Genomic DNA, 26,419 nt, shown 5'->3' on the forward strand with positions numbered 1-26,419 from the left:
TGAGGATTTAGGTGAAAACCCTCACCCTTAGAAATTCAAATTAGGGATTTCATGTTTATATGTTAGATTGGAATGGATTCAATGACCTAGATGTTGTTTGAAGCTAGTGAATCCTAGTGGAATGCTCAAACACATATATGATGGTAGAATCATGTATAAGATTGGATTGAAATGGTTTTGGGGACAATATGATGAAACCAATTGAGTCCTTTGTAGTTGAGAGATTGATGGGTAAAGGAAGTTCATAATTAGGAGTGGATACTCTTGGAATGATTTGAAATCAAAACATAAGGTGTTACTTGATTCCAAGATTAATATATGGAGTAATTAGTATAAGGGTATTTTGGGAAATGTAGAGATAACTATATGTTGATTGACATATAAGAAGTGAATGACATTCATGAACATGAATTAACACTCTAGATATGTTATTGGAAAATTAACACGAAGGATTGCTAGTGAAGTTCTAGCTCTAATGATTGTTTTGACCCAAGGGTAATTTGGGAACATGGAACGAATTTGAGGATTCCATAGTTGGATGAAGTACTTGCAATGAGATAAATTGTGGTTTTATGTACTTAACAACACCCAATGATGTATTAGATGATTTGGGAATAAGTCATATTGGTTCAACAGTATTTTTGGGCAACTTGAGCTCTTAACCCTTTCATTTCCGTATCTGTATAAATTATGAACACAACACTTTGATAGAGGGATTTTTGGGGGTGTTTGGGCTACTACGACACGCGGCCCGCACACAGACATCAGTTTTCTCAGCTCGACCAAAAATTTTGAATTTTAGTATTTTCTTCATAACTTTTGCATACGGACTCGGATTTACGCGCGGTTTTCGCCTACATTCATATTTTTGCATGAGGAATGATTTGAAACAATAATATCTAGTAATTGTGTAATGACCCAATTTTTAGAAAATTTTCAAACTTTTAATTTCACAAATACCATCCATAGGAAGTACAAAAATCCCAATACATATCCATATTATTTTTGAATTCAGAATACAAAAAAGCTAATTGTGAAAACACTGGAGAATGCACGCCATGTCATCAAGCTGGGCCCTTGCCCGTATCAACAGAAGTACCTGAAACATTCAATAAAACTGTAAGGACAAGCTTAGTGAGTTTCCCAATCACACAAATCATATAAACACATAATATCATGCTCATACATATACATACAAAGTTGCCATGGACTCCCTCTGAAATCCAATACACATGCTCAAAGCATATCCTCGAGCATCTGAATCGTCCGCTCACTCTGACCGTTGGTCTGGGGGTGGTAAGCAGTGCTGAAATGCAGTTGAGTTCCCAAATCCTCATGGAACTTCCTCCAAAACTTGGAGGTGAAACAAACATCACGGTCCAAGACCATAGATACTGGCACCCCGTGCCTAACCATTACTTCTCGCACATCAATATCTGCTAATTTCTTGATGGAGATACTCTCGTAGATCAGAATAAAATGAGCACTCTTGGTAAACCTGTCCAAAATAACCCAAATGGAATCCACACCTCGAGCCGTCCTAGGTAGCCTCGTGATAAAATCCATAGAAATCTCTTCCCATTTGCACATGGGAATATGTAGCGGCTGCATCTTGCTGTGAGGCCTCTGATGCTCAGTCTTGACCTTCTTGTAGGTCAAATACTGCTCGACAAACCACACAACCTCCCGCTTCATGCAGGTCCACCAATAACTCAATATCAAGTCTCGATACATCTTTGTAGCCCCCGGATGGATAGAAAATTTGGACTTGTGTGCCTCCTCCAAGATTCTTTGCCTCACACCCCCGGACGTCAGAACCCAAACTCTGCCACACTGAGTCAATAACCCTCGACCATCTCGAATAAACAGTGGGATCTGCCCCTAAATCTGCTCGATCTTCCAGTTCTCTCTTTTTAAACCCTCCATATGTGCCCTGTTAATCATATCCAATAAAGGTGAAATCACTGTCATCCTCAAGGAAATATCTCGAATCGGAGCACTTGCCGTCTACGGCTCAAAGCATCGACCACCACATTGGCCTTCCCAGGATGGTACAATATCTCATAGTCATAATCATTTACTACATCGAACCATCTCTTCTGTCGCATATTCAGATTCTTTTGATCCATCAAATACTTCAAACTCTTGTGATAAGTGAAAACAGTGCATTAGACCCCATACAAATAATGTCTCCAAATCTTGAGGGCAAACACCACCGCCCCCAATTCCAAGTCATGAGTAGGGTAATTTGCCTTGTGGGGCTTCAACTGTCTTGAAGCATAAGCAATCACGTGCCCCCTCTGCATCAGAACCACTCCTAATCCCAATATAGAAGCGTCACAATACACTACAATGTCCTCCAATCCCTCGGGTAGTGCTAGAACCGGGGCCTCACATAATTTCTGCCTCAAGGAAAACCAAGATGCACCCTGAAGCTAGTCGAACAAATCATCGATCCTCAGAAGTGGATAACGGTTCTTCACCATTAGCTTGTTCAGCTCACGATAATCAATACACATCCTGTGTGACCCATTCTTCTTTTTAACGAACAAGATCGGTGCTCTCCACGGGGAAATGCTCGGATGAATAAATCCTTGGTCTAGCAGCTCCTGAAGCTGCGTAGACAACTCCTGTATCTCAGGCAGAGCTAGAAGATATGGTTCCTTGGCTATCGGAGCTGCACCAAGCACTAAATCAATAGAAAACTCTACTTGCCTCAACGAAGGCACCCCTGGCAACTCTTCAGGACATACATCAGGAAAATCTCGCTCAATCAGAACACTGCTCAACTCTGGTGTGGCCTCAACCCTCGTGTCTAAAACATAAGCCAAGAACCCATGACAACCCTGCTAAGAAGTCTCCTAGCCCTCGCAGCCAAACATAGAGCTGGCCCACGTGAGGCTCTATCTCCATGAATATCCAGTTCTCCCCCACTTGGGGTTCGAACTCTCACCAACTGTTTCTCGCAGTCTATCATGGCCCCAACCAATTCATCCCGATGATCACCTTCAATCCCTACAAAGGAATTGAAAGCAAATCGATAGAAAACCTCTCCCCGAACACATTTAGAATGCTCCTCCAATATACCCTCGCAACACTCACGGTGTTGTCATCCGCAATCTCCACCTCAAGTGGGGAATCCAAGGTCCCTGGATCATCCCGAAACTTCTTGATGGGCACAAGAGATACAAATGATTAGATAGCCACCAAATAAAAAAAGAACATGATCGGGTAAGTCATTGACTAAGAAGGTCCCTATGCAAGATCATAATAGCATAAGCATGACAAAAAGAATAAATAAGACATAAATAGATCACATACCAGTAACAATGTATGGCACTGCTCAGGCCTCCTCAGTAGTCAGATGAAATGCATGGCTCTTCACCGTAGGAGCCTTCGCCTTGATTAGGCAATCATCTGTAATCCTCATCATGGCAGGCGCAGGCGCCGCCACCGCTCCTCCTCCCCTAACCAACCTCAGACTATCGGACTTTTTACCTTGTAACATATACTACAACTTAGTTAATTCCTTCAAAATAATCTTCCATCAAAAAGTCATTTTTGACGCTTATTGTCCTTAAATTAAATAGCCCTAATCTACGGGTGTTACAATAACGGTGGTTGCTTAGAACATTTATATCCAATCAGAGGTATGTATGCCCATAAAAGGAATTCACTTTCTTTGATTTTATAAAGAATAATCTAAATCGATTTATAAACCTCATAAAAACACTAGATTCAATGCACTTCCTTCAAGTTTAGAGTGGGAAGTATGATTGAAAATAGGTATTTAAGCATAAAAAGGTTTGGAGTACCTTCATGAACATGTCAGCCCTCCTATAATTCACATATATTTCAAAAGTAACAACATCCTTCTTAATAAATCCTTCCATTTCAAATTAAGCAAAACTCTAAAACTATAGAATTGAGAAATAAGAGGGTTTTCAGGTTTTTTCCTGTTTACAAGGTAATTTGAATGTGTTTGTTTGTAGTGGAAGATTTTTTTTTTTTTTTTTTATATTTTTCATTCTCTCAAATGTTCTTGAGCTATTTTTCATCATATGATATCTTATGTATTTTTGTGTGTTTAGGTTTAAACATGGAGATGTAAAGATAGAGGAATGGGAAAACCATCAAAAAGAAAAAAGGATATTCTTTAAAAATGACGACAAATTTTTCAAGAATGATGACGAAATTCTTCAATAATGAAGACAAATTATTAAAGAATGTACTAAATATCATAACTTTTTGTAAATTCTTCAAAAATGATGATAGATTCTTGACAAATGTAGTATAAAAGGTTGTGTATATTCTTTAAAATGTTGTATATTTTTCTTTTTTATGTTATTTATTCTCTTTCTTAACCATTCTTTCTAATTCTTTCCCATTTTTGTAAAATCTGATATAAAGAATACAAAGAATGCACCTATTCTTACAGAATACTCTTTCCTTTGTGAAATTCTGATTTTTTTTTAATTACTTTTTACATTATTCTCAAATAAATTTGTAAAATTTGCAATTAAAATTATTGTTATTTTGATGCAACTTGTTATTATTGTAATATTTATACAAATGTATTATTTAAGAATGTCAATTCTCAATCAATCACAAGATTGCAGTTAGACTCTTTAAGAATGAAAGACCTATACGTGTTCATGACTATATCATCTGAAACATCGTTCTAATTTTTTTTAACACAATGGTTTTGAAAAAAAAATAGAATCGTAACTCCCTAAATAATAGCATCTTCCTTTCTTGGTGATGAATAAAAATGTCTATAATGCCCTTATATGCAAAATTTTCCTAATAAAAACATTATTAATATGTGATGTATGACATAGTAACTATGGTAGACCATCACAATCTTAGCCATTAAGAATTATAATCCAATGGTCCAAATCTAGTCATACAGTCACACAATAATTGTAATTCATATTTAATCATAACCCTATATATATATATATATATATATATATATATATATATATATATATATATATATATATATATATATATATATATATATATATATATATATATATATATATATATATAGAAGTGGGTTCGTGTACAAATGAGATTAAGAAGTGAAAATGATAAGAACCAATAGCAAATAAGCATGTGTATAATAGTAGTTATTTTTTTATTTCACACGTAATTTGTTGTTTTTTATAATTTTTTTATTTAAAAGGTTATAAATGTAATGTATCCATGTAGTTATCTTTTAAGAATTTAACCATCGGTTAAGGTTGATTAGTGGGTTTTCAATTTGATGTAACCGTTTATTCTTAATTGATCGAAGATCTTCGTTTTTGTTATTTCAAAATTTATTCTGAGTTTTTCTTTTGAGTTTTCTCTACTAATAGATTATGTATTCAAACATTATTCAACATAATGTTTACGTTTAAAGCTTTGTTAGATGCGAAAGTTAACAGGAATAGGCTAAGTTCGCATTCAAAAGTCATGAAGAAATTTCCAATTGCATCACAGAAAATGGTTACCAGGAAGAAGGATTATTTAGATGAGAATGTGGATAAAGTTGATTTTATGGTTAATTCTCGTGATCATCCTATCGAAATAGATGATGATGAAGTATCAGAAGAAAAAGAATTTCGATCTGGTGAAGTTAAGAAGGAGAGTAAGTTATTTTGTTTTGTTGTTAATGTTTTTCAAAATGACATTTTTAGGATTTTTTTTCGGTTTGATTTTGTTCTGCTTGTATGTTTAGATAATGAGAGTCCAATTGAGATTAATTCCAGTAATTCTATGAAGAAGACATTTGACATTTCATCTAGTAATTCTTGGAAGAAGAAAAAGCCAAGGAATAATGTTTATCAGTATGTGTATAGTTCAATGAAAAAGAGAAAACGTGGTTCGATTAAACTCAAAATCATCTGATACAGATGGTTAGTTATCCTAATTTTGTTATTCTTTAAATTAATTATTAATTTAGATTTTAATATTTTTTTGTTATACATAATTTAGATTATTTAAGTGATTCTGATTTTGAGGTTCAGAGCATTACAAGGAACAGGAAGTTGGTTAACATAAGTGATAAAAAATTTAGTAAAAGAATTGTCTATGAACATGGTAAACTTAACTATAATGTTATTTATTTATTTTGTTGTGTATTTATTGATTTTGTTATATTAATTTTTTTATATTATTTTAAAAGGTTTATATATTGATTATTTTGTTGTAGACTTTTCTAGTGATTCTGATTTTGAGGATGGTACCAGTAATAGTGTGAAGAGGGTGGATAAGATAGCTGATAAGAAAGTTAAAAAAAATGGAGTTGAATTGTGCTAAAATAAAATCATTGTATTCTTGTGTTTCTCTTCATTCTATATATGGTGTTGTGAATTCAATGAATCATAATCAAAAACATTGTGTGAGGAGTTTGGGGTTTTGATCATTGCTAGACATGAAGACTCAAAGTATTTTAGCAAAATTATGTTATTTTGTTGTTGATTCTTTTGATCCTTTAGAGATGGTTATTACAACTGAGGTTTCTAATATTTTGGTTACAAGGGAAGATGTTAATAGGGTGTTAGGTTTGCTATGGGGGTTGATCAGTTAAATAGTGTTGATGTAAGAGGTAATGAGGAATGGTATGAGATATGGAAAGATCAATTCAAGAAGCCGTTGTCTTTAATTACTCCAAATGATATTGTGTACAAGATAATAGAACGTTGTGAAACAGATATGGTGTTTGTTGCTAATTTTATTATTCTTGTTTGTACATGTTTTGGATCATGTAACAAACAAGGTGCCTGCAATTTGAAGCTTCTACCGTACTTGTCTCAGTCATATAAGTTAAATGATATAAGTTAAATGAGTTTGATTGGTGTACATATGTATTAAATTGTGTAAAAGAGGAAAAGTTGATTTGGAGCAGAAGTGATATTAAGACTTTCTTCAATGGTTTGATTATGCTCCAGATAAATTTGTTGAACACAAAAAAAACCATCCGTTTTAACTTTTTTGACAAAGTTCAAGAAATCATTCCAACTTTCAAGCTTGTTTAGACCAACGTCTAATGGAGCAAATGAGACTAAAGAGTATGCAAATGTTCTGTCAACATCATAACCAAACGAACTTAAGATGGTATGAAATACCTCTGTAGAGAAAGTTTCAACGTCGATGAAGTCTATATAGTCAATGATTCCTCCAAAGTAATCTCGATTTGGGTAGTAGAGGAAACTACCTCCATGGTTTAGCATGATTGAGAAGTACTTTTTGTTTTCCCATCCTGAATGAAGGTTGAAAATAAGAGTATATAAGTTTTAATATTATAAGATTTTAACAATAAGGAACATACCATATAGGTCGTAAAGATCAAGATAAGCTGAGGAGTTGCGAACTTCCTAAATCGACGATTCTGAAGCCATCACTGGAAATTGTAGTTTTGTTTAAGTTTATTATGATGTTGAGGAGGAATATATAACGATTAGTAGTGGAGGTAATTAATTTTCTATCATCATTTGCTTCAAGAACTATTGTAGCCTAATTCAGCGGTCGTAGGTTTAAGTAATAATGTTATCTATACATGCAAGATGATAATGCTTATCTTGTTATAATTTGAATTTTTTTTTTTGGTTTTGAAAAACGAATCGGTATATGTTTCTTTTTATTTTGAAGTTGATTTTTTTTTTTTTTTTTTTTTTTTTTTTTTTTATACAATGATTAGATCATAGTCTTGTTATTATTTACCATTTTTACATTATATTTTAAGTAAATTTTAATTTTTATTTGTTTTTTCATTTTTTTAAATATAAAATGTATATTTAATATTAGTTGAATAGGTTTTTATATGAAAGGATTGTTTGTATTTATTGAAATTAAGTCGATTTGACTTCTGTAATTATAAGTGTTTATATTTTTTTTTAATTATTAATTCTATATAGATTTAAGTAATAATAGAAAGATTTTATGAGGTAATAAAGTATCATATATTATATTGTTTAATGTATATATTTAATTAAAGGAGATTAATTTGTGAAAGAGTTGTTGATTAATTGAGCTATTGTTAACATATTTCCTAGGTGATATGCCGCATATATATGTGTAAAGTTTTTTTTTTTTTTTTTTTTTTTCATAAATATTAATTTTATTGGAATAGTAATTTTTCATTATTAAAGATTTATGTAATATTAAAGAATTATGGATTATTAAAGAATTCAATTTTTTTTAATATATTGTTATTTTTTTCAAAAAGTAATTATGCAATATTAAGGAAGAACGGAATGTTTGTAGTTTTAAACGGGTGTATGAACAGATTCACACATCACCGACGATCATAATAGAAAGGATAAAAGCTATGACGTTTACTTGGTGTAAACATAGAACTCCATGCAAAATGGTGGATTGGAGAGTTTGGAATTTATGCCCTTTTCTTTGTCTGTAATTTTTGTTTTCGATTGTCTTGTACTTTTTTTCCCACATTAGCTTGATGTGGTTTCTTTATTAATATATTTGCCGATTTCCAAAAAATTAAATATATATTGCATTATTTCATTCGCATTAGATTTAATCTTTTTAAGTAAAATGATAGTGAATGTTTAGTTTATGATTTGAAATAGTCTTTAACATATATTCCGGAAGATTTGCGGCATATATATGTGTAAAATTTTTTGAAATAGTCTTAACATATATTTCGATTATATCTAAAATTGTAATGTCGTTTGAAGCACTTTTTATTTGTGCTTTGTATTATTTTTTCTTATAATAAATTCATATATGGTTTTATATATGAAAGTGAAACTGTAAAATATTACATTATTCATAATTAATATTAAAATAAACTTCAGAATCGGTTCAAGCTTTTAATACTAAGAGTTTTAATATAGAAAAACTAAGCACATACAAAACTAAAATTATAATATAAGTTACTGTTGTTTTTTGAAAGGCTTAAGAACATTTGAAGGATTTATTGGGGAATTTCTTAGATCATGGTTGACTAATTGCTTGCATCCTTTGCATGTGCGTTTTGGTTTAAGTGATTTAGCTATTGCTTTTTCTGCTGCACTTTTGATTCGATTCCTCTTTCCACTTCGTTTTGTTTTTATCCCACTTGGTATTTTGATTTTCACATCAGTTGAAATTGGAACTCCAATGATATTTTCAACAACATCTTTTATTGGAATTGAACTTGATCTAGAAGCAACATCCTTTCCACAAGTTTCACTTAATTGTTGAAGAGAGTTCACCAATTCTTGTAATTTTTCTTTGTCATGAATAACCGATTCAATGCATTTCTCATAAAAAGAAGTAGCATCCTGCAAGAGATTTGAAATTTTTGTACTGCACACTCTCCATTTTCGGTTTATCTTTTGAAAACCAATATCAAATATGTTCTTTCTCCATCTATCCAGGATGTATTTTTCAGGTATCATGCTAATGTCATAATCTATAAAAACTCTAAAAGCATGACTACAAAGGATTCCAAAAAATGTGAAATGCAAACATTCACATTCAATTGTTTCATCTTTTGCATCAAAAGAAACCTGAAAAGATAATAATAAAATGTAATTACAGTAATATTATTATAAAGTCAAACTATTGTTTAATTAAAATAATCATTAAGTAGCATATTTCCATACCTTAAATTCTGGTCATTTGCCTGACTTGATTGTAGACAATTATGCATTGTTGATGGCCATTAATCAAAACATAATTTTTTTGAAATCACTGATAGAATGCCTTTTTTATTTGTTTCTGCACTTTAAGGAATGCTTCTCGTGTGTATACCAATGATGCATGTGTCACACCCCAAAATCGGAACGGCGGAAACGTTCTGGGGTGGATGACGTCATGTCAAGTATCACAACACATGCATTATAGTAATAAAAGTACAACAAAACATTGCATTAATAGTAATAGTTTTACATAGTTTACATTACAATATATCAAAGTAATACAAGTAAATAATATAGGTGCAGCTTGGTACTAAACTGTCTTCGTCAGAAGCTCCGGGGATGTACCAGTCTAATGCTGACTTGAGAATACAAGTTATTTGAAAAGCGAGTATCAACATTTTTACAAATGTTGGTGAGTTCATAAGTATTTAGTGTCATTTTATTCAAATAACTTTAATAAAAGTGGTAGTTTTAGAGTATCTAATATATTAGAGTCTTTTCCAGAAAATCCTATATTTTCTTTAATAAATGCAGTCTTCTACCAAGACTGGACACAGTTATGTGGTAAAAAGTAGTTTTCCCTTAATCGCTATCATTATCAAAATACAAAATTTGATTATTAAAGAAAGCAAGAGAAATCAGGGAAAATAACATATGCCTCAGTAGTGAAGACTGCTGACTAAGGCAAAAGGACTCATAGACTCCAGGAGAGTATCGAACAAACGACACGCCTGGCTCAGTCTAACACAGGGAGACACAGACCCCAGATGGTACCAAATGAAAGGTACGGCTAACAAGGTTTAAAAACAGAGACTACAGACCCCAGACAATATCAAATGAAAGACACAACTAGTAAGGTATAAAACAAGGAAAACAGACCCCAGACAGTATCAAATAAAAGATACAGCTAGCAAGGTCTAAAAACAGTGTGACTCTGAGAGTGGGTTTTCAGCATACAGTGTAAAGTACAGTGTAAAATACAGTGTGAAATACCATTACCTTAAGGCCCTGAATTATAAGGTAACTTGGGATACTCGTAACCATACTAACCGACACTAGAGTACCTGACGCCCTGCAAGCGTCTATAAAATGTGACATTTGTCACCCCTTGGCTTGGTAGGTCGTGGACTGTAGCTAGCAGTCAGGGTGCGGGGGTGTCAATCCCGTATAGATCTATACACACAATGTCCGCTCTCCCTACAGGAGACTCTGGTTACCAACTAGACGACGGAGAATGCCGTGTCCCGAAGATGCATCCCAAATAGTGGGTAGTGGGTTTCCAATATAAGTGTTGAACTAGACGTAGAGACTCATAACTGAATTGACTAATGCAAACCTATATGTCTATGCTTGTATACATAATATATAACTAATGAATCAAACGACCTTCGGACGGACACCCGATCCCACCAGACCACATCTCAACGAAGAAAAGGAAATAGGGCGGACAAGCCTTCCTAAGTCCTTCAATCATTATTTATATGCACCTATACAAGCACAAGCATACATCTAACTACGTCTGAGTGTGTAACAAGCGGAAACGTATCGTGAAGTATAACCGAATCGTGATGTATAAACGTATAGTATGGAATAACCGAATCGTGATGTATAAACGTACAGTGTGGAATAGCCGAATCGTGATGTATAAACATACAATATGGAATAACCGAATCGTGAAGTATAAGTGTTACCAAATATAAGTGTATCACGAAGTAGAAGCGACAACAAGTGAAGTAAGAGCGTCTAATAGGCATAAGCGACTACAAGTATAAGCGAAATGGAGGCAATAACAAGTATAAACGCATCACGAAGTGAAAGCGTTATCAAGTAGGAGTTCAAACTAAGAGGGAGTATCAAAACATGGAAGAAAACCTTTATAATTGAGAAAATCACAACTTGGTGTTCTTTGGTAAAATAAGTTTGAAAACCTTTAGAAATTCTTTGGAAACTTTTAATAAACCAGTTTAAAATGAAATTTGATAAAACAACATACGTAAGAGTTTTGAACAAATGAAAACCTTTTGGAAATCTATTTATAGTATCCTACTTGGTAAAACAGTTTACAGTGTGGTAAATCCTTGTGCGTGCGGGTTATCAATCACATGTGATTGATATGATAACCGGCATGTTTAACTTGTATTCCCCCCTATAAAACATGTAAACACATTTAAAAGGTTCATTCAGGGGTATGAACTCACCTGATGTAAGTGGATCCGACGAAGGTGCCGGTTGGGTGCCCGGTGTCAAGTAAAGACTTGGACACACTTAGTGACCTATTTAACATATGATAACATATGTTCACATACAATTAGTACATTTAATACTAATTGAACAAGTATACGCACTCTAAGGAGCGGAAAACACTTTGGTTAAGTGTTTGGGGTGTCCCGGGTAACATCTAAGGGTGTGAATGGCTTAGGAATGGAGTTTACTCTCCAAGAGTAAACTCTCCATATAGTGTTTACGGCCCCGGGACAACTCCCCATGAGTTTACGACCGTAAACTCATGGTGAGGGGTTCTAGGATGTTTAAAGGCCTTATATTGATCGTGGAATTTTGCTAGGTTCAAATCTAAAATGTATGAATGGTTTTAAGTCATTTAAAGGGACCAAATGGGAGTTTACGGCCCATGAACCACCCCTATGGGAGTTCACGGCCGTGAACTCCTACCCCTTGATTTTATGGAAGTTTAAGGCCCTTATTTTAATCCTAGTGATTTATAATCAAGTATAAGGCCATTTGGGGGGATTAAAACTACCATTTGACATGGTTTGGAGGTGTTTACGGCCTAAGCATGTGCTTGAGCCATAAACTCCTTTTTACCCCTCATTTCATTGTGCTTAATTGCTCCAAACCCGAAATAGCAAGTCCCTAATTTATGTCTGAAGCCTAAGGGTGGTTTGGGAGTGTTTGGAACTTGTTTTAACAAGTTTAGATGGTGTTTACGGACTAAGCATGTGCTTGGGCCGTAAAACCTCTTTTATGCCTTAAAATTTGTTGTTTTATGGTGCAAGCACTCCTAGGCTAAATCCCTAATTAGTTTCCAACCTCAAGGATGAGTTTAAAGGCAAGTTTGACATCATTTTAGGGGTTTACGGCCCTAGAGTGTTCTTGGGCCGTAAACTCCTTTTTCCTTGCCTTCTTGGACAATTTTTGAGCTATATTGACATGCAATGGGTTGTAAAACAAGCTAGGGTACAAGAACTTACGATTTGGAGGCGGAAACTTGCGGTTTTGAGACGAAATCGGGCTTTATGAGAGAGAGTATAGAGAGAGAGTGTAAAAGGGGTGGAATGAAGTCCATTCCCCCTTATATATGGGTTGGTGTTGGAGCTCAATGGGATTCTACCCGATACTGCCGTTAAACGGGGCTTTTGGTCGCGCCCGATTTAGTGGTCGTAGTAAAATTAACTTTTTCCAAATTAATATGGAAATGTAACTTAAGTGATTTTACTTTATTTTATTACGACGAATAACAACATAGAATATAAATAAATAAAACGTTTATTTATTTTACGACCTCAAATTAACGGAACTTTTATAAAATGGAATATTCCGTTAACGGTAATGGGGTAATGTAACGGAATAAACTTTGGGTTGTCACATCATCCCCCCGTTAGAGGGAATTTCATCTCGAAATTCAGGTCTAGGCAAGGTAGTAGGTATGAATGACCGAGTAGAGGCAGGAGGGTACTTCCTATTCTGTTTGTCCTCGCATTCCCAAGTGAACTTTGGTCTGTGTTTGTCATTCCAACAAACCTTCACCTACGGGATGCGGATTCCGTCTCGTGTAGTTAGCGAGTTCCGACTGGTGTATCTACGAGGTTAGGGTTCTCAATGGTTTCTATCAAGATGAGTGGGATACGAAGAGTGACGTCGGGTAAACACATATCAAGTCTAAGAAGTGGATCGATCTGGTGTGAAACTTTGTGGAATATCCGAAAGTAGTAGTGGTCTGAAGAGGGTTGGACCAAATCTCCGTGAGGATTCTCAAATGGTCCTAAGCTCTCGGAAGGGTAGAGCTTTTCAGTAATTAGAACATAGTGTACTTCTATGGCAAGATCACCACTGGCGTGATCGCCATTCCGAAGTTCCTAACGTTCTCTCTCATACTGGTAGTGTAGTCCTTCAGGTTGGTTCTTAGGAAGCTTGGGTTGTCTTTGGTTTCGTGTTTCCTGTCAATTGGATTTTAGAGGCTTTCTAGATCATCGGATGGGTTGTGTGTCTACGGTATCTTTTTGTGGTAGAGTGGCTATCTCAATCCTGTGCAAAATGAACTTGCACGAATGAATCTTGAGATATTCCCAACGGAAACCCTCAGGGTCGAGGAAATAGGGTTTCACTAGACGAGTGTTGGACTATCTCCGGAGGTGGTTCTACTATTTCTGCGTGAGGTAGTATTCGTGGAACACCTAATAGTCCAATGAATCTCTAAGACTCCGGTTTATTCCAGTGTGGAAAGCGCATGCTCCTGCATAACCCCTCGACTAACACCAAGGCTGGTGTTAAGTCTATAATCTCTTCGGGATCTGGGTCATGAGGCTTAACGCAACTACTTTCGCACTTTGATCAAATATTCTTGGCTGCGGAGGTTATCCTGTGGTTCTCGGTATTCTAGTGTTTACTTCGGAGAATGAAGTCTATTGTCCACAGGGCGACGACGATTTCCTCCATGCGAGAGGGTGGAGATCCTAGGCACTACTCGTCGGTAACAGGTGGACGAAGTGCCTGAGTAGTGCGAGCATCTACTGCAACTACTCTTCCGAAGGTTCTAAGTTTTCTTGGTCTAGGTCAAATCTAGTGAGTATAGGGTTCCATTACTCGGAACTTTAATCTCTTTACTAACTGTGGGTGTTAGTTACTATGTGGGCTTAACCGGTATGACTCTAGCTCTTATTTTAGGGAATAAGATGAGGGTCTTACTATGAGGTTCGTGGTAGAGCTCATACTTGGCTTAACCACCAATACTTGGTGTATGCAAACCGTATATAATTGAGGTCGGCAGGATGTTCCATTGTGCGACTCCACCCCAGACCCACAACCCAACGAGGAATAGGGAGTAGGGAGGAAACACACATCTTAAATCTTTTTTATCTCAATTATATACCACCTTTACGCCTATACCTGGTTATAGTGGTCATTCCTATGAGTTCTATTCTCTGGGTTCACGAACCTAGTGTGCGAGGTGCGAAGGGTCTTTCTGGGGGATCTACGAAGTGTGATTCGGATGGTTATTGTCTTCTGGAGTATCTTGCAGAGTCTTTCGCTTCAGATTCCATATGACTAAGAGAGGTCGGTCAACAGCGCGCGGTACCCTTCTCCGGGTACTTCGGAAAGTTTGAGGTAAGAGGGACGACTGACGGATCGCATTAGGTTTGTTTATTTGTATTATGTTTAGGTTCGGAGGAACCTTTATTTGCCGACATGGCTACGGAGAAAGTTCTTTTTACACAACACTAGGGATGTACACATGGTTGCACTAGGTCAAACCATGATCGATAGAGTCGTCGAAGTTGGCATACCTCGACAGGATATAAAATGAAGATCGATAGAGTCATGCGCCGATCAGGCACACAAGTTCTAGGCGTCTAGGGTTTCGTCCTGTGTATCACTGCCGCGGATACTTGGACCGATAGAGTCGACGTGGAACTATAAAGTGTTTCTGAGTAGAGTATCTTTTCATGAATGGATTCTCACGAGGCATTTCTATAATCGCCTAACATATACTAGTCATGTATAATTAAGGTAGGGAGGACTGTTTACTGAGCGACTCCGCTCTAAATCCACAACCAAACGAGGAACAGGAAATGAGGCGACATTCACTCACTCTAGGTCTATCCATCTTAACTATACATGGCCGTAACGCATACGTTTATCCATTATAGTTTTACCTAATGAATTTTAAATTTTATAACAGTGCTGCGACTTTCACCTTAATGGGGAAGTATTTACATTTGAATTAGCCTTTTAATATTTTGTGTTAGTTATCTGAGATTGAGAGACGTACCAAAAATCTACCGGGTTCCTTGATGCTTCTCCTTAAGCAGTAGAGTTAGGCTCCTCCTGTGTCTTTGTTGTTTCCTTCAGTTGGGCAATCCCTTTTGAAGTGTCCAATCTCACCACATAGACGACAAACTGGGTCGATCGTCACATTGGTGATTGATGCAATACGATCCACCGGGGTTCTGCATACGCGAGCAGTATGCCCCTTCATGTGGCACCTAGCACAATAGAGTTCCCGACAGCCACCATGATGGTGGTAACTGCACTTGCTGCAGTGGGGAAGGTTTCCTAGGTATGGTCTTCTTGAAGTCAGGAGGGAAGGATTGACAGGGGTATTGACTGCCTCAGCTCGTTGCCTTTCGGAAGGTCCTTGAGCCGAGGTACCTCCCTCCTCGATCTTGAGTTTTCTCTTTAGTGGATTCGGTTGAGGTTCTTGGGTGGCTGGGTATGCAGGTGTTGGTTGTTGATGTCCATTGCTAGGATCGGAATTCCCAACAGGGCCCTTGCTAACATTGGCGTTGTTAGCATTCAGGTGAGCCATGACAGCTGTTACGGCTGCCGAGACTTCAGCTTGGAACGTAGCTTCATCGAATAAGAGAGGAGGTTTCTTGCTTGTGGACTGGTTACGCTTCTTCGGAGGCATGGTTTGCTTACACGGAAGGAATACATGATAATGAGAGACGACGGCTAACCCTGGACATATCTATCCAGACTGTATTAGGCATAAATTTTCCCGTACCTCGGATGTTGGTTGTCTGAGTGTCGACCTACATCCCTATGATGTAGTCCTGGTAATCAAAGTAGGAGTGTGAGTATCGGAAAAGGCCATAAGATGCGAGTCGTTCCTACTACGTTACCTTTATACTGGGAAACGTTTCACTCTCCAGCCTGTAAAGATTTGAGAACAGTTCGGAATAAAACTGCGGAAAGAGAGGCTTATGAAGGATTATGGCTAAATATTCTCAATAGAGGTGCGGGGATCCGCTCTAATCGTGTAACTGGCAACGGGAAACGACGATTTACCTAACACATAGCGTGAGTAGTGTAACCACTAACTCACTAAATTGTATTATTTTATGGGTGTATTAGCGTGACAAACACGAGGAGAAGACAATTCTCGGGTTCCATGTACTGGCTCCCTCTGTCTGCCTCGTATCTTTGACTGAAATCGGTGTGGGTTTCCTTCGGGTAGTTACCTAGGGTTCTTTTCTCATGAAGACACATTGAATTTCTACTCCACCTTACTCCCGAATCCGACTCCGGGTGTCATCACTTCATGATGGATGACTGGAAATTTCGGAAGTTTAGGCGAATTTCTCACCGATGTCCCTAAAAAGATATAAGTACTTGGTGAATTCAATAGTCTCAACCCAGTTCATTTATTTCCGAACAGGAAATCTTCTCAATGAACCTCTTCTGGGTCTGCATCATCTCTTCTGTCAAGCACTGAAGTGGATAGGGTTGTCTACAGGGTTCGTGCGAGAATGGAAATGTCTAAAGAATCCTAAGAGATTATTAACATTTCACTAGGTGATCCATATCGAGTCATGCTACAATTACACAGGGTATACAAATCATATATAGATTAGATCCGATAGGCCTTCGAATATATGATACTACTCTATATCCACATCCTAACAAGGAAAAGGAAGTAGACCGAAACCACACATTCTTAGCCTATGGGATCCTTATTATATATAACCTCGGAAGTATACCCTCTGTAGTTGTAGGTATATCAATAAGGATCTTTTTAGTTCTCACACAAGGTTGGTTATGGATTCTAAAATACCCCTATGGTATTTTAATTTCTTGTTTGCTTTCTTATCTTCTGAACATGATTCTGGGATTAGTGTGAGTCTTTTAGTGTTCCAAAATACTCCTATAGTATTTTAACTTTATGTTTGGCTCTAGCATTCCTAGTTGGTAAGTTTCAGACCTGTTGCACACCACTATCACTCCCAAGCACATGTTCATCGCATCTCGAATAAATGTAGTTGATCAGGTTACATTTATTCCAGCTTACGATTACATAAGTGCCCAGGTTTGACGGCAATGCTCAACATCCGAAGACTTTTATTATCGTTCTTCTTGTGATACTTGTGTTCGAGTGTTTAGATTCTAGATGTTCTAACTCTTTGGTAAAATATGGTTATATTTTAAAGTATAATTCTTGGTCAGAGTGTTTAATCCATTTTGTATTTATAGGCTGTATATCTTTTATGAATTGATATACTTAGCAAACTATAAACAATGCTCTGATACCAATCTGTCACACCCCAAAACCGGAACGGCGGAAACGTTCTAGGGTGGATGACGTCATGTCAAGTATCACAACACATGCATTATAGTAATCAAAGTACAACAAAACATTGCATTAATATTAATAGTTTTACATGGTTTACATTAAAATATATCAAAGTAATACAAGTAAATAATATAGGTGCAACTTGGTACTAAACTGTATTCGTCAGAAGCTCCGGGGATGTACCTGTCTAATGCTGACCTGAGAATACAAGTTATTTGAAAAGCGAGTATCAGCATTTTTACAAATGCTAGTGAGTTCATAAGTGTTTAGTGTCATTTTATTCAAATAACTTTAATAAAAGTGGTACTTTTAGAGTATCCAATAAATTAGAGTCTTTTCCAGAAAATCCTATATTTTCTTTAATAAATGCAGTCTTCTACCAAGACTGGACGGAGTCATGTGGTAAAAAGTAGTTTTCCCTTAATCGCTATCATTATCAAAATACAAAATTTGATTATTAAAGAAAGCAAGAGAAATCAGGGAAAATAACATATGCCTCAGCAGTGAAGACTGCTGACTAAGGCAAAAGGACTCATAGAGTCCAGGAGAGTATCGAACAAACGACACGCCTGGCTCAGTCTAACACAGGGAGACACAGACCCCAGACGGTACCAAATGAAAGGTACGGCTAACAAGGTCTAAAAACAGAGACTACAGACCCCAGACAATATCAACTGAAAGACACAACTAGTAAGGTATAAAACAAGGAAAACAGACCCCAGACAGTATCTAATAAAAGATACAGCTAGCAAGGTCTAAAAACAGTGTGACTCTGAGAGTGGTTTTTCAGCATACAGTGTAAAGTACAGTGTAAAATACAGTGTGAAATACCATTACCTTAAGGCCATGAATTATAAGGTAACTTGGGATACTCGTAACCATACTAACCGACACTAGAGTACCTGACGCCCTGCAAGCGTCTATAAAATGTGACATTTGTCACCCCTTGGCTTGGTAGGCCGTGAACTGTAGCTAGCAGTCAGGGTGCGGGGTGTCAATCCCGTATAGATCTATACACACAATGTCCGCTCTCCCTACAGGAGACTCTGGTTACCAACTAGACGACGGAGAATGCCGTGTCCCGAAGATGCATCCCAAATAGTGGGTAGTGGGTTTCCAATATAAGTGTTGAACTAGAGGTAGAGACTCATAACTGAACTGACTAATGCAAACTTATATGTCTATGCTTGTATACATAATATATAACTAATGAATCAAACGACCTTCGGACGGACACCCGATCCCACCAGACCACATCTCAACGAAGAAAAGGAAATAGGGCGGACAAGCCTTCCTAAGTCCTTCAATCATTATTTATATGCACCTATACAAGCACATGCATACATCTAACTACGTCTGAGTGTGTAGCAAGCGAAACGTATCGTGAAGTATAACCGAATCGTGATGTATAAACGTATAGTATGGAATAACCGAATCGTGATGTATAAACGTACAGTGTGGAATAGCCGAATCGTGATGTATAAACATACAATATGGAATAACCGAATCGTGAAGTATAAGTGTTACCAAATATAAGTGTATCACGAAGTAGAAGCGACAACAAGTGAAGTAAGAGCGTCTAATAGGCATAAGCGACTACAAGTATAAGCGAAATGGAGGAAATAACAAGTATAAACGCATCACGAAGTGAAAGCGTTATCAAGTAGGAGTTCAAACTAAGAGGGAGTATCAAAACATGGAAGAAAACCTTTATAATTGAGAAAATCACAACTTGGTGTTCTTTGGTAAAATAAGTTTGAAAACCTTTAGAAATTCTTTGGAAACTTTTAATAAACCAGTTTAAAATGAAATTTGATAAAACAGCATAAGTAAGAGTTTTGAACAAATGAAAACCTTTTGGAAATCTATTTATAGTATCCTACTTGGTAAAACAGTTTATAGTGTGGTAAATCCTTGTGCATGCGGGTTATCAATCACATGTGATTGATATGATAACCGGCATGTTTAACTTGTATTCCCCCTATAAAACATGTAAACACATTTAAAAGGTTCATTCAGGGGTATGAACTCACCTGATGTAAGTGGATCCGACGAAGGTGCCGGTTGGGTGCCCGGTGTCAAGTAAAGACTTGGACACACTTAGTGACCTATTTAACATATGATAACATATGTTCACATACAATTAGTACATTTAATACTAATTTAACAAGTATACGCACTCTAGGGAGCGGAAAACACTTTGGTTAAGTGTTTGGGGTGTCCCGGGTAACATCTAAGGGTGTGAATGGCTTAGGAATGGAGTTTACTCTCCAAGAGTAAACTCTCCATATAGTGTTTACGGCCCTGGGACAACTCCCCATGAGTTTACAGCCGTAAACTCATGGTGAGGGGTTCTAGGATGTTTAAAGGCCTTATATTGATCGTGGAATTTTGCTGGTTCCAAATCTAAAATGTATGAATGGGTTTAAGTCATTTAAAGGGACCAAATGGGAGTTTACGGCCCATGAACCACCCCTATGGGAGTTCACAGCCGCGAACTCCTACCCCTTGATTTTATGGAAGTTTAAGGCCCTTGTTTTAATCCTAGTGATTTATAATCAAGTATAAGGCCATTTGGGGGGATTAAAACTACCATTTGACATGGTTTGGAGGTGTTTACGGCCTAAGCATGTGCTTGGGCCGTAAACTCCTTTTTACCCCTCATTTCATTGTGCTTAATTGCTCCAAACCCGAAATAGCAAGTCCCTAATTTATGTCTTAAGCCTAAGGGTGGTTTGGGAGTGTTTGGAACTTGTTTTAACAAGTTTAGAGGGTGTTTACGGCCTAAGCATGTGCTTGGGCCGTAAAACCTCTTTTATGCCTTAAAATTTGTTGTTTTATGGTGCAAACACTCCTAGGCTAAATCCCTAATTAGTTTCCAACCTCAAGGATGAGTTTAAAGGCAAGTTTGGCATCATTTTAGGGGTTTACGGCCCTAGAGTGTTCTTGGGCCATAAACTCCTTACTCCTTGCCTTCTTGGATGATTTTTGAGCTATAATGGCATGCAATGGGTCGTAAAACAAGCTAGGGTACAAGAACTTACGATTTGGAGGCGGAAACTCGCGGTTTTGAGACGAAATCGGGCTTTATGAGAGAGGGTATAGAGAGAGTGTGTAAAAGGGGTGGAATGAAGTCCATTCCCCCTTATATATGGGTTGGTGTTGGAGCTCAGTGAGATTCTACCCGATACTGCCGTTAAACGGGGCTTTTGGTCGCGCCCGATTTAGTGGTCGTAATAAAATTAACTTTTTCCAAATTAATATGGAAATGTAACTTAAGTGATTTTACTTTATTTTATTACGATGAATAACCACATAGAATATAAATAAATAAAACATTTATTTATTTTACGACCTCAAATTAACGGAACTTTTATAAAATGGAATATTCCGTTAACGGTAACGGGGTAATATAACGGAATAAACTTTGGGTTGTCACAGCATGCTTTTCAATTTTCAAATTTTCATGTGGAAATAACAGTTGTGGAGAAGTATCTCTTGATGCAATATCTAATCTTTTTTGCTCATGACGTTGCTTTAAAAGTGCAGTGTCAAAATTGAACATAAAATCCACAAGTAAGTTGGTTGGACTTGAGAAAACATTGAAAAATGAATTTGAACTTTCAAATCGAGATGTAGTCTTCATAAGTCCACACATTTGTATATCTCTGAAATAGGAGGGAATCCATTTGTCTCTCTTGTTAAACATATCAGCTAACCATTTATTATCCTTCAAATGAAATTCATGCAACATCAAATCCCATTTGTTCTCAAATTCTGATGGTTCAATATTCATATTCCAAACTAGTTGATTTATGCGTTTCTTGAAATCTGAATTTGAAACTACATCAGGTTCAATCTGTCATGTAAAATTTGTTTTTATTAGTATATTTTCATAAGCTATTTTTAATTCAATAAATTAATCTATTTGTTACCTTTGATGGCATTTTTGACATTATGTGCCACATACATAATCTATGAGTACATCATTAAAACACCTTTGCTATGGAAGAAGATAATGCTGCATCCATATCTGACATAATCATTGTTGGTTTCTTCTTATGTGATGACAAAAAAGCTTCTAATAACCAAGTGTATGATTCAATTGTTTCATCTGATATTAGTCATGCTCCAACATTGATTGTCTTTTCATGGTTGTTTATAGCAGTGAAAGGAACAAATATCATATTGTACCTGAAAATATTTGTAAAATGTATCCCTTATTGTATAATGTAATGTAATAAATATAAATTTTACCTGTTTGTTCTATAAGTTGCATCCATTGATATAACATCAGAAAACTTGGAGTAGTTTTCTTTTCCTGTTTCATCAACCCAAAACATAGCATTTAGCACATCATCATCCAACTTATATTCAAAATGGAAATTTTGATAATTATCTATGCGAATTATCAACTGGTCTACAACATATTGAGCATCATTTGGTCCAACAATATTGGTATAATCTCTCCAAAAAAATTTTGAAATCATTCTTTATTGCTGGAAAATTATCATATCCTCCCTTTAATGACGCTCTTATCTTGTGTGCTTTTGTGGCACCAATGTTGATAGTTGAAGCTTTAACAATTAGTTCCTGATCAAAAATACTAAGACGATGATGCGGAGAGCAGATGCTTTCTTCATTAAATTCTGTAAGTTGATGGTTATGTGCTTCTTTAAATGCATATACAGTGATTGTAATTGTTGCAGCATTTCTATCAAAACCAATCATAGCCATACATCCTGTGACTTTAGAATTTGATTTCCTTTCCTGTTTTTTCAGTCTTTTGGATGTAAGAGTATCAATGGTTTTTTTTTTTTTGGATTTCCATATCTGTTGCATCTTACTTGTTTTTTCCTTAGACTGTGGTCACCATATGAGGTTGTTGTTCCTAATCTAATTCCAAAACCAACTGCTTTTGCATAATTTCTATACATTTCAATTCCTTCATTTACACTTGACACAATTTGTCTTTTTTTAGGAATCAAATCTGTAGCAACATGTGGAATGTACAGATCATCTTGATTTATATAAGATGTTCCTGTCCAATATTCAAAAAGCTTAATATTGAATTATAGTAAATATGTTTATAATTATTTATTTAATATAAAGTATGTAAACATGCCTTTATCCTTTTCCTTTGCTGTCGAACTTGTAGGTCCTTTAGAAGGTTGAATGTAAGATTCAGTTTCTTCATTTAAAGAATTATTAGTAATGTTGAATATAGTTTAGTAATGTAAGTCAAATTTAAATAATGAATAATAACATCAGAAATATACTTCTTATAATTTATTAAAACTTGCCTTTATCACCATCGTTGCATGTTAATTTTGAAGGTCCAGTAGTTAAAACATTGTATGAGTCTTCCGATTCATGATTTCCTGTCCAATATTCAGAAAGATTAATATTGAAATAAGTATGTATATGTATATGTAAACATGCGATTATGTTTTTTTTTGTGGATCCTGAACTTCCTTTTGAAGGTTGAATGCAGGTTTCAGTAACATTGTTAAAAGAAATTTATTGAATTTTTAATATAGTGTAGTAATGTTAGTGAAATCTAAATTCTAAATATTAAAATCACAAATATAGTAATTATAATGACTGAAAACTTGCCTTTAGCACCATCGTTTAATGTTGATATTGAAGTTCCGATAGTTAAATCATTGGAAGATTCAATTGCTTTATCAATTAAATAAGTAGAACAAATCTGTTGATATTCTTTAGTAGACATCTCTTCAATTTGATATCGTAATGAAATCAATCAATGATTTAATGCAGATGATTTCGTCGATCATAATCAGACTGAAGAAGTTAATTTGAAATTAATATGTCAGTTTTTGTTTGCGGTTATTAATATGAACAACTTATTCAATCACGTTTTTATGTTAATTAGTTTCTTACCCTTTATTAATAATTTTAAGTAAACAAATGAAAAAAACATGAATAGTGATGTGGCATTATCTGATTCGTTCCTGTATTTTCACATATTGTTTGCATTTTTGCATGTACCTTCCCCTATATATATATATATATATATATATATATATATATATATATATATATATATATATATATATATATATATATATATATATATATATATATATATATATATATATATATATATATATATATATATATATATATATCCTAATAAATAAAAAATATCTGTTTGCCATATGTCATATTCTTATTCAATTTGTCACATGTAATTTTATGGTTATTTTAAATTAATTTTTATTCCACATGACATTTTATGGTTTTTTTCTATTTTATTAATTACCAATATTATTTAAATCTAATAATAAATTCATATCAATTTCATTAATGAATTTTCCTTCTAATTTCAAAATTATTAAATTAAAGTTTCATTAATTTTCTTTAGTTATTTATCTAAATTATTTATTTAAATTGAAAAGAGAAAAAAAACACTTCAATTTTTATAATTCAATATTTTTCTTACCTTTCTTATAAATTCAAACTTCTCAAATATTTTGAATTTTTATTTAAATTTTCTTTTAAATCATATCCATGTAATATCATCTGAAACACTGTTCTAATTTTTTAACACATATGGTTTTGAAAAAAAAATAGAATCGTAACTCCCTAAATAATAGCATCTTCTTTTCTTGGTGATGAATAAAAATGTCTATAATGCCCTTATATGCAAAATTTTCCTAATAAAAGCATTATTAATATGTGATGTATGACATAGTAACTATGGTAGACCATCACAATCTTAGCCATTAAGAATTATAATCAAATGGTCCAAATCTATCACACAATAATTGTAATTCATATTTAATCCTAACCTAACCCTATATATATATATATATATATATATATATATATATATATATATATATATATATATATAGAGAGAGAGAGAGAGAGAGAGAGAGAGTTAGGTTCAAATGTTTTCAACAAATATTGTGTGCCTAAATGCACCAATGAGAATTCAAGAAATAATAAATAATTAAATAAATCAATAAAGGGTATTTTGGACCTTTTGTACTTTTAATTAAGGAAATCATTTAATTGAAATCCTACAATTATGGAAATAAAGTAAATATATTTGACCTAATACCCTTATACAACATATCACATATGCCTCCTCCAACGATGATCGTCTGCATCGAACGGCCAATCTGTTTCCACCTAGGGCTTGTGTTCCTCTTTGCATCCTTTCTCCAATCGAAATAGCTCCTCCCCCTCCACAATCTTTACTTGCTAGCTTCCATTTTTGATGAATCGATTCAATCAAATCAGGACTTCAGCGACATCAGGTAGGAGCGATTTGGCAGCAAGGATCGACGGAAGGAAAAGAAAGGTTGGAGGATAGATTGTTCGGAAAAGAGGTGGCGGTGTTGCATCCATGGCCAACAGGTGATCTTCTTCTTCATATTATTTTGATTTGAATCCATGTAAATTTGGATGTTTGGGTTTTCCTGAAAAAATTTATGATAATGGATGAGATATAACTCATGGTTGTTTGGGGTTGTTTCTTGAATTCAAGAAACTGAATTGGTAAGACTATCACTAATTTTTTTTTGAAGAAACTGAAGAAGCACACCACGTGTTTGATAAAATGCATAGTTGATATTCTCTTAGTTTTGGCCAACTCAGGTGTGTGTGTGTGTGTTTCAACTGATCAAAATTTTCTTTTTTCCACCATTAACATATGCGGTTAACAGTGTCTGTCTCCTTTGCAGCTACATGTTTCAATGGGTCACAGTTTCGTCCATTGATACCCTTGTTAGAAGCCATGCCAAAGGAACTTGGTGCTAGCCTGCATGATATGCTTAATCTGATCACAGGTAATTTCTTGAAACAATTCTGCCATGGCCTCCATGTGTTCGATAAAATGCCTCAATGAAAAAATAGTTAAAAATCTTTAATGTTTTTACTTCAATTTGTTCCTTATTCTTTTCAGAACTATATAACTTAATTTAGATTGGGTTGGATGCCATTTTCATAACAATAGGTTGATGCTAGTTCCTTATTCTGTCAGAATTTGCAGTTAAATACATTGAGCATATCGAGAAGAAACACAGGGAACCCGAAGAATGTTAGTTCCTTATTCTGTCAGAATAGGTTGATGCTAGTTCCTTATTTTGTTTGTTGGGTATATTCTTGATAATACAAATTCTTAAAGAATATTCTTGCAGAATAGTTTATTTTGTAAGAATATTACTTGTTGTATTCTGATAGAATTGTAGTTAATTATTTGTATGTTTAATGTGCAGGTTTTACAAGTGTATCACTACAAATTACTTGGCAATGAATTTCTGGTAGAAATGGCTTCAAGAATGGCTTGAAGACCTGATGGGAAAGGGTTGAAGAATGAATTAAAGAATGATCACACTCATTTTTTAAGAATGTTGTTATTTTTTAAGAATTATACTTGTTATTCTTTCAGAATGTTTGTTATTATTCAATGAATCACAATCATACAATGTAATTTTTTGAT

The 26,419-nt window shown here is 35.1% G+C and overlaps 1 protein-coding gene across 1 annotated transcript; it reads right to left on the minus strand.

The window, feature by feature from the left end:
* Window positions 1–8,888: 8,888 nt before the first annotated feature.
* Window positions 8,889–21,893, minus strand: LOC111906649 (protein FAR1-RELATED SEQUENCE 9-like). Its single transcript, XM_023902423.1, has 3 exons — window positions 21,882–21,893; window positions 21,548–21,805; window positions 8,889–9,506 (listed from the first exon to the last, which is right to left on the minus strand). Exons 1-3 carry the CDS (start codon window positions 21,891–21,893, stop codon window positions 8,889–8,891), a joined length of 888 nt encoding a protein of 295 aa, XP_023758191.1.
* Window positions 21,894–26,419: the final 4,526 nt, after the last annotated feature.

This window comes from Lactuca sativa, chromosome 3 (genome assembly GCF_002870075.4).
Source record: "Lactuca sativa cultivar Salinas chromosome 3, Lsat_Salinas_v11, whole genome shotgun sequence".
Lineage (NCBI taxonomy): Eukaryota > Viridiplantae > Streptophyta > Magnoliopsida > Asterales > Asteraceae > Lactuca > Lactuca sativa.

Bases quoted from the DNA above. Each gene is read 5' to 3' on its own strand.
- LOC111906649 (XM_023902423.1), bottom strand. The intron at 9,507-21,547 runs GTTTTCTCAAGT...TTATCTTTTCAG, and splicing joins GTTCAAATTCATTTTTCAAT to GTTTCTTTTGATGCAAAAGA.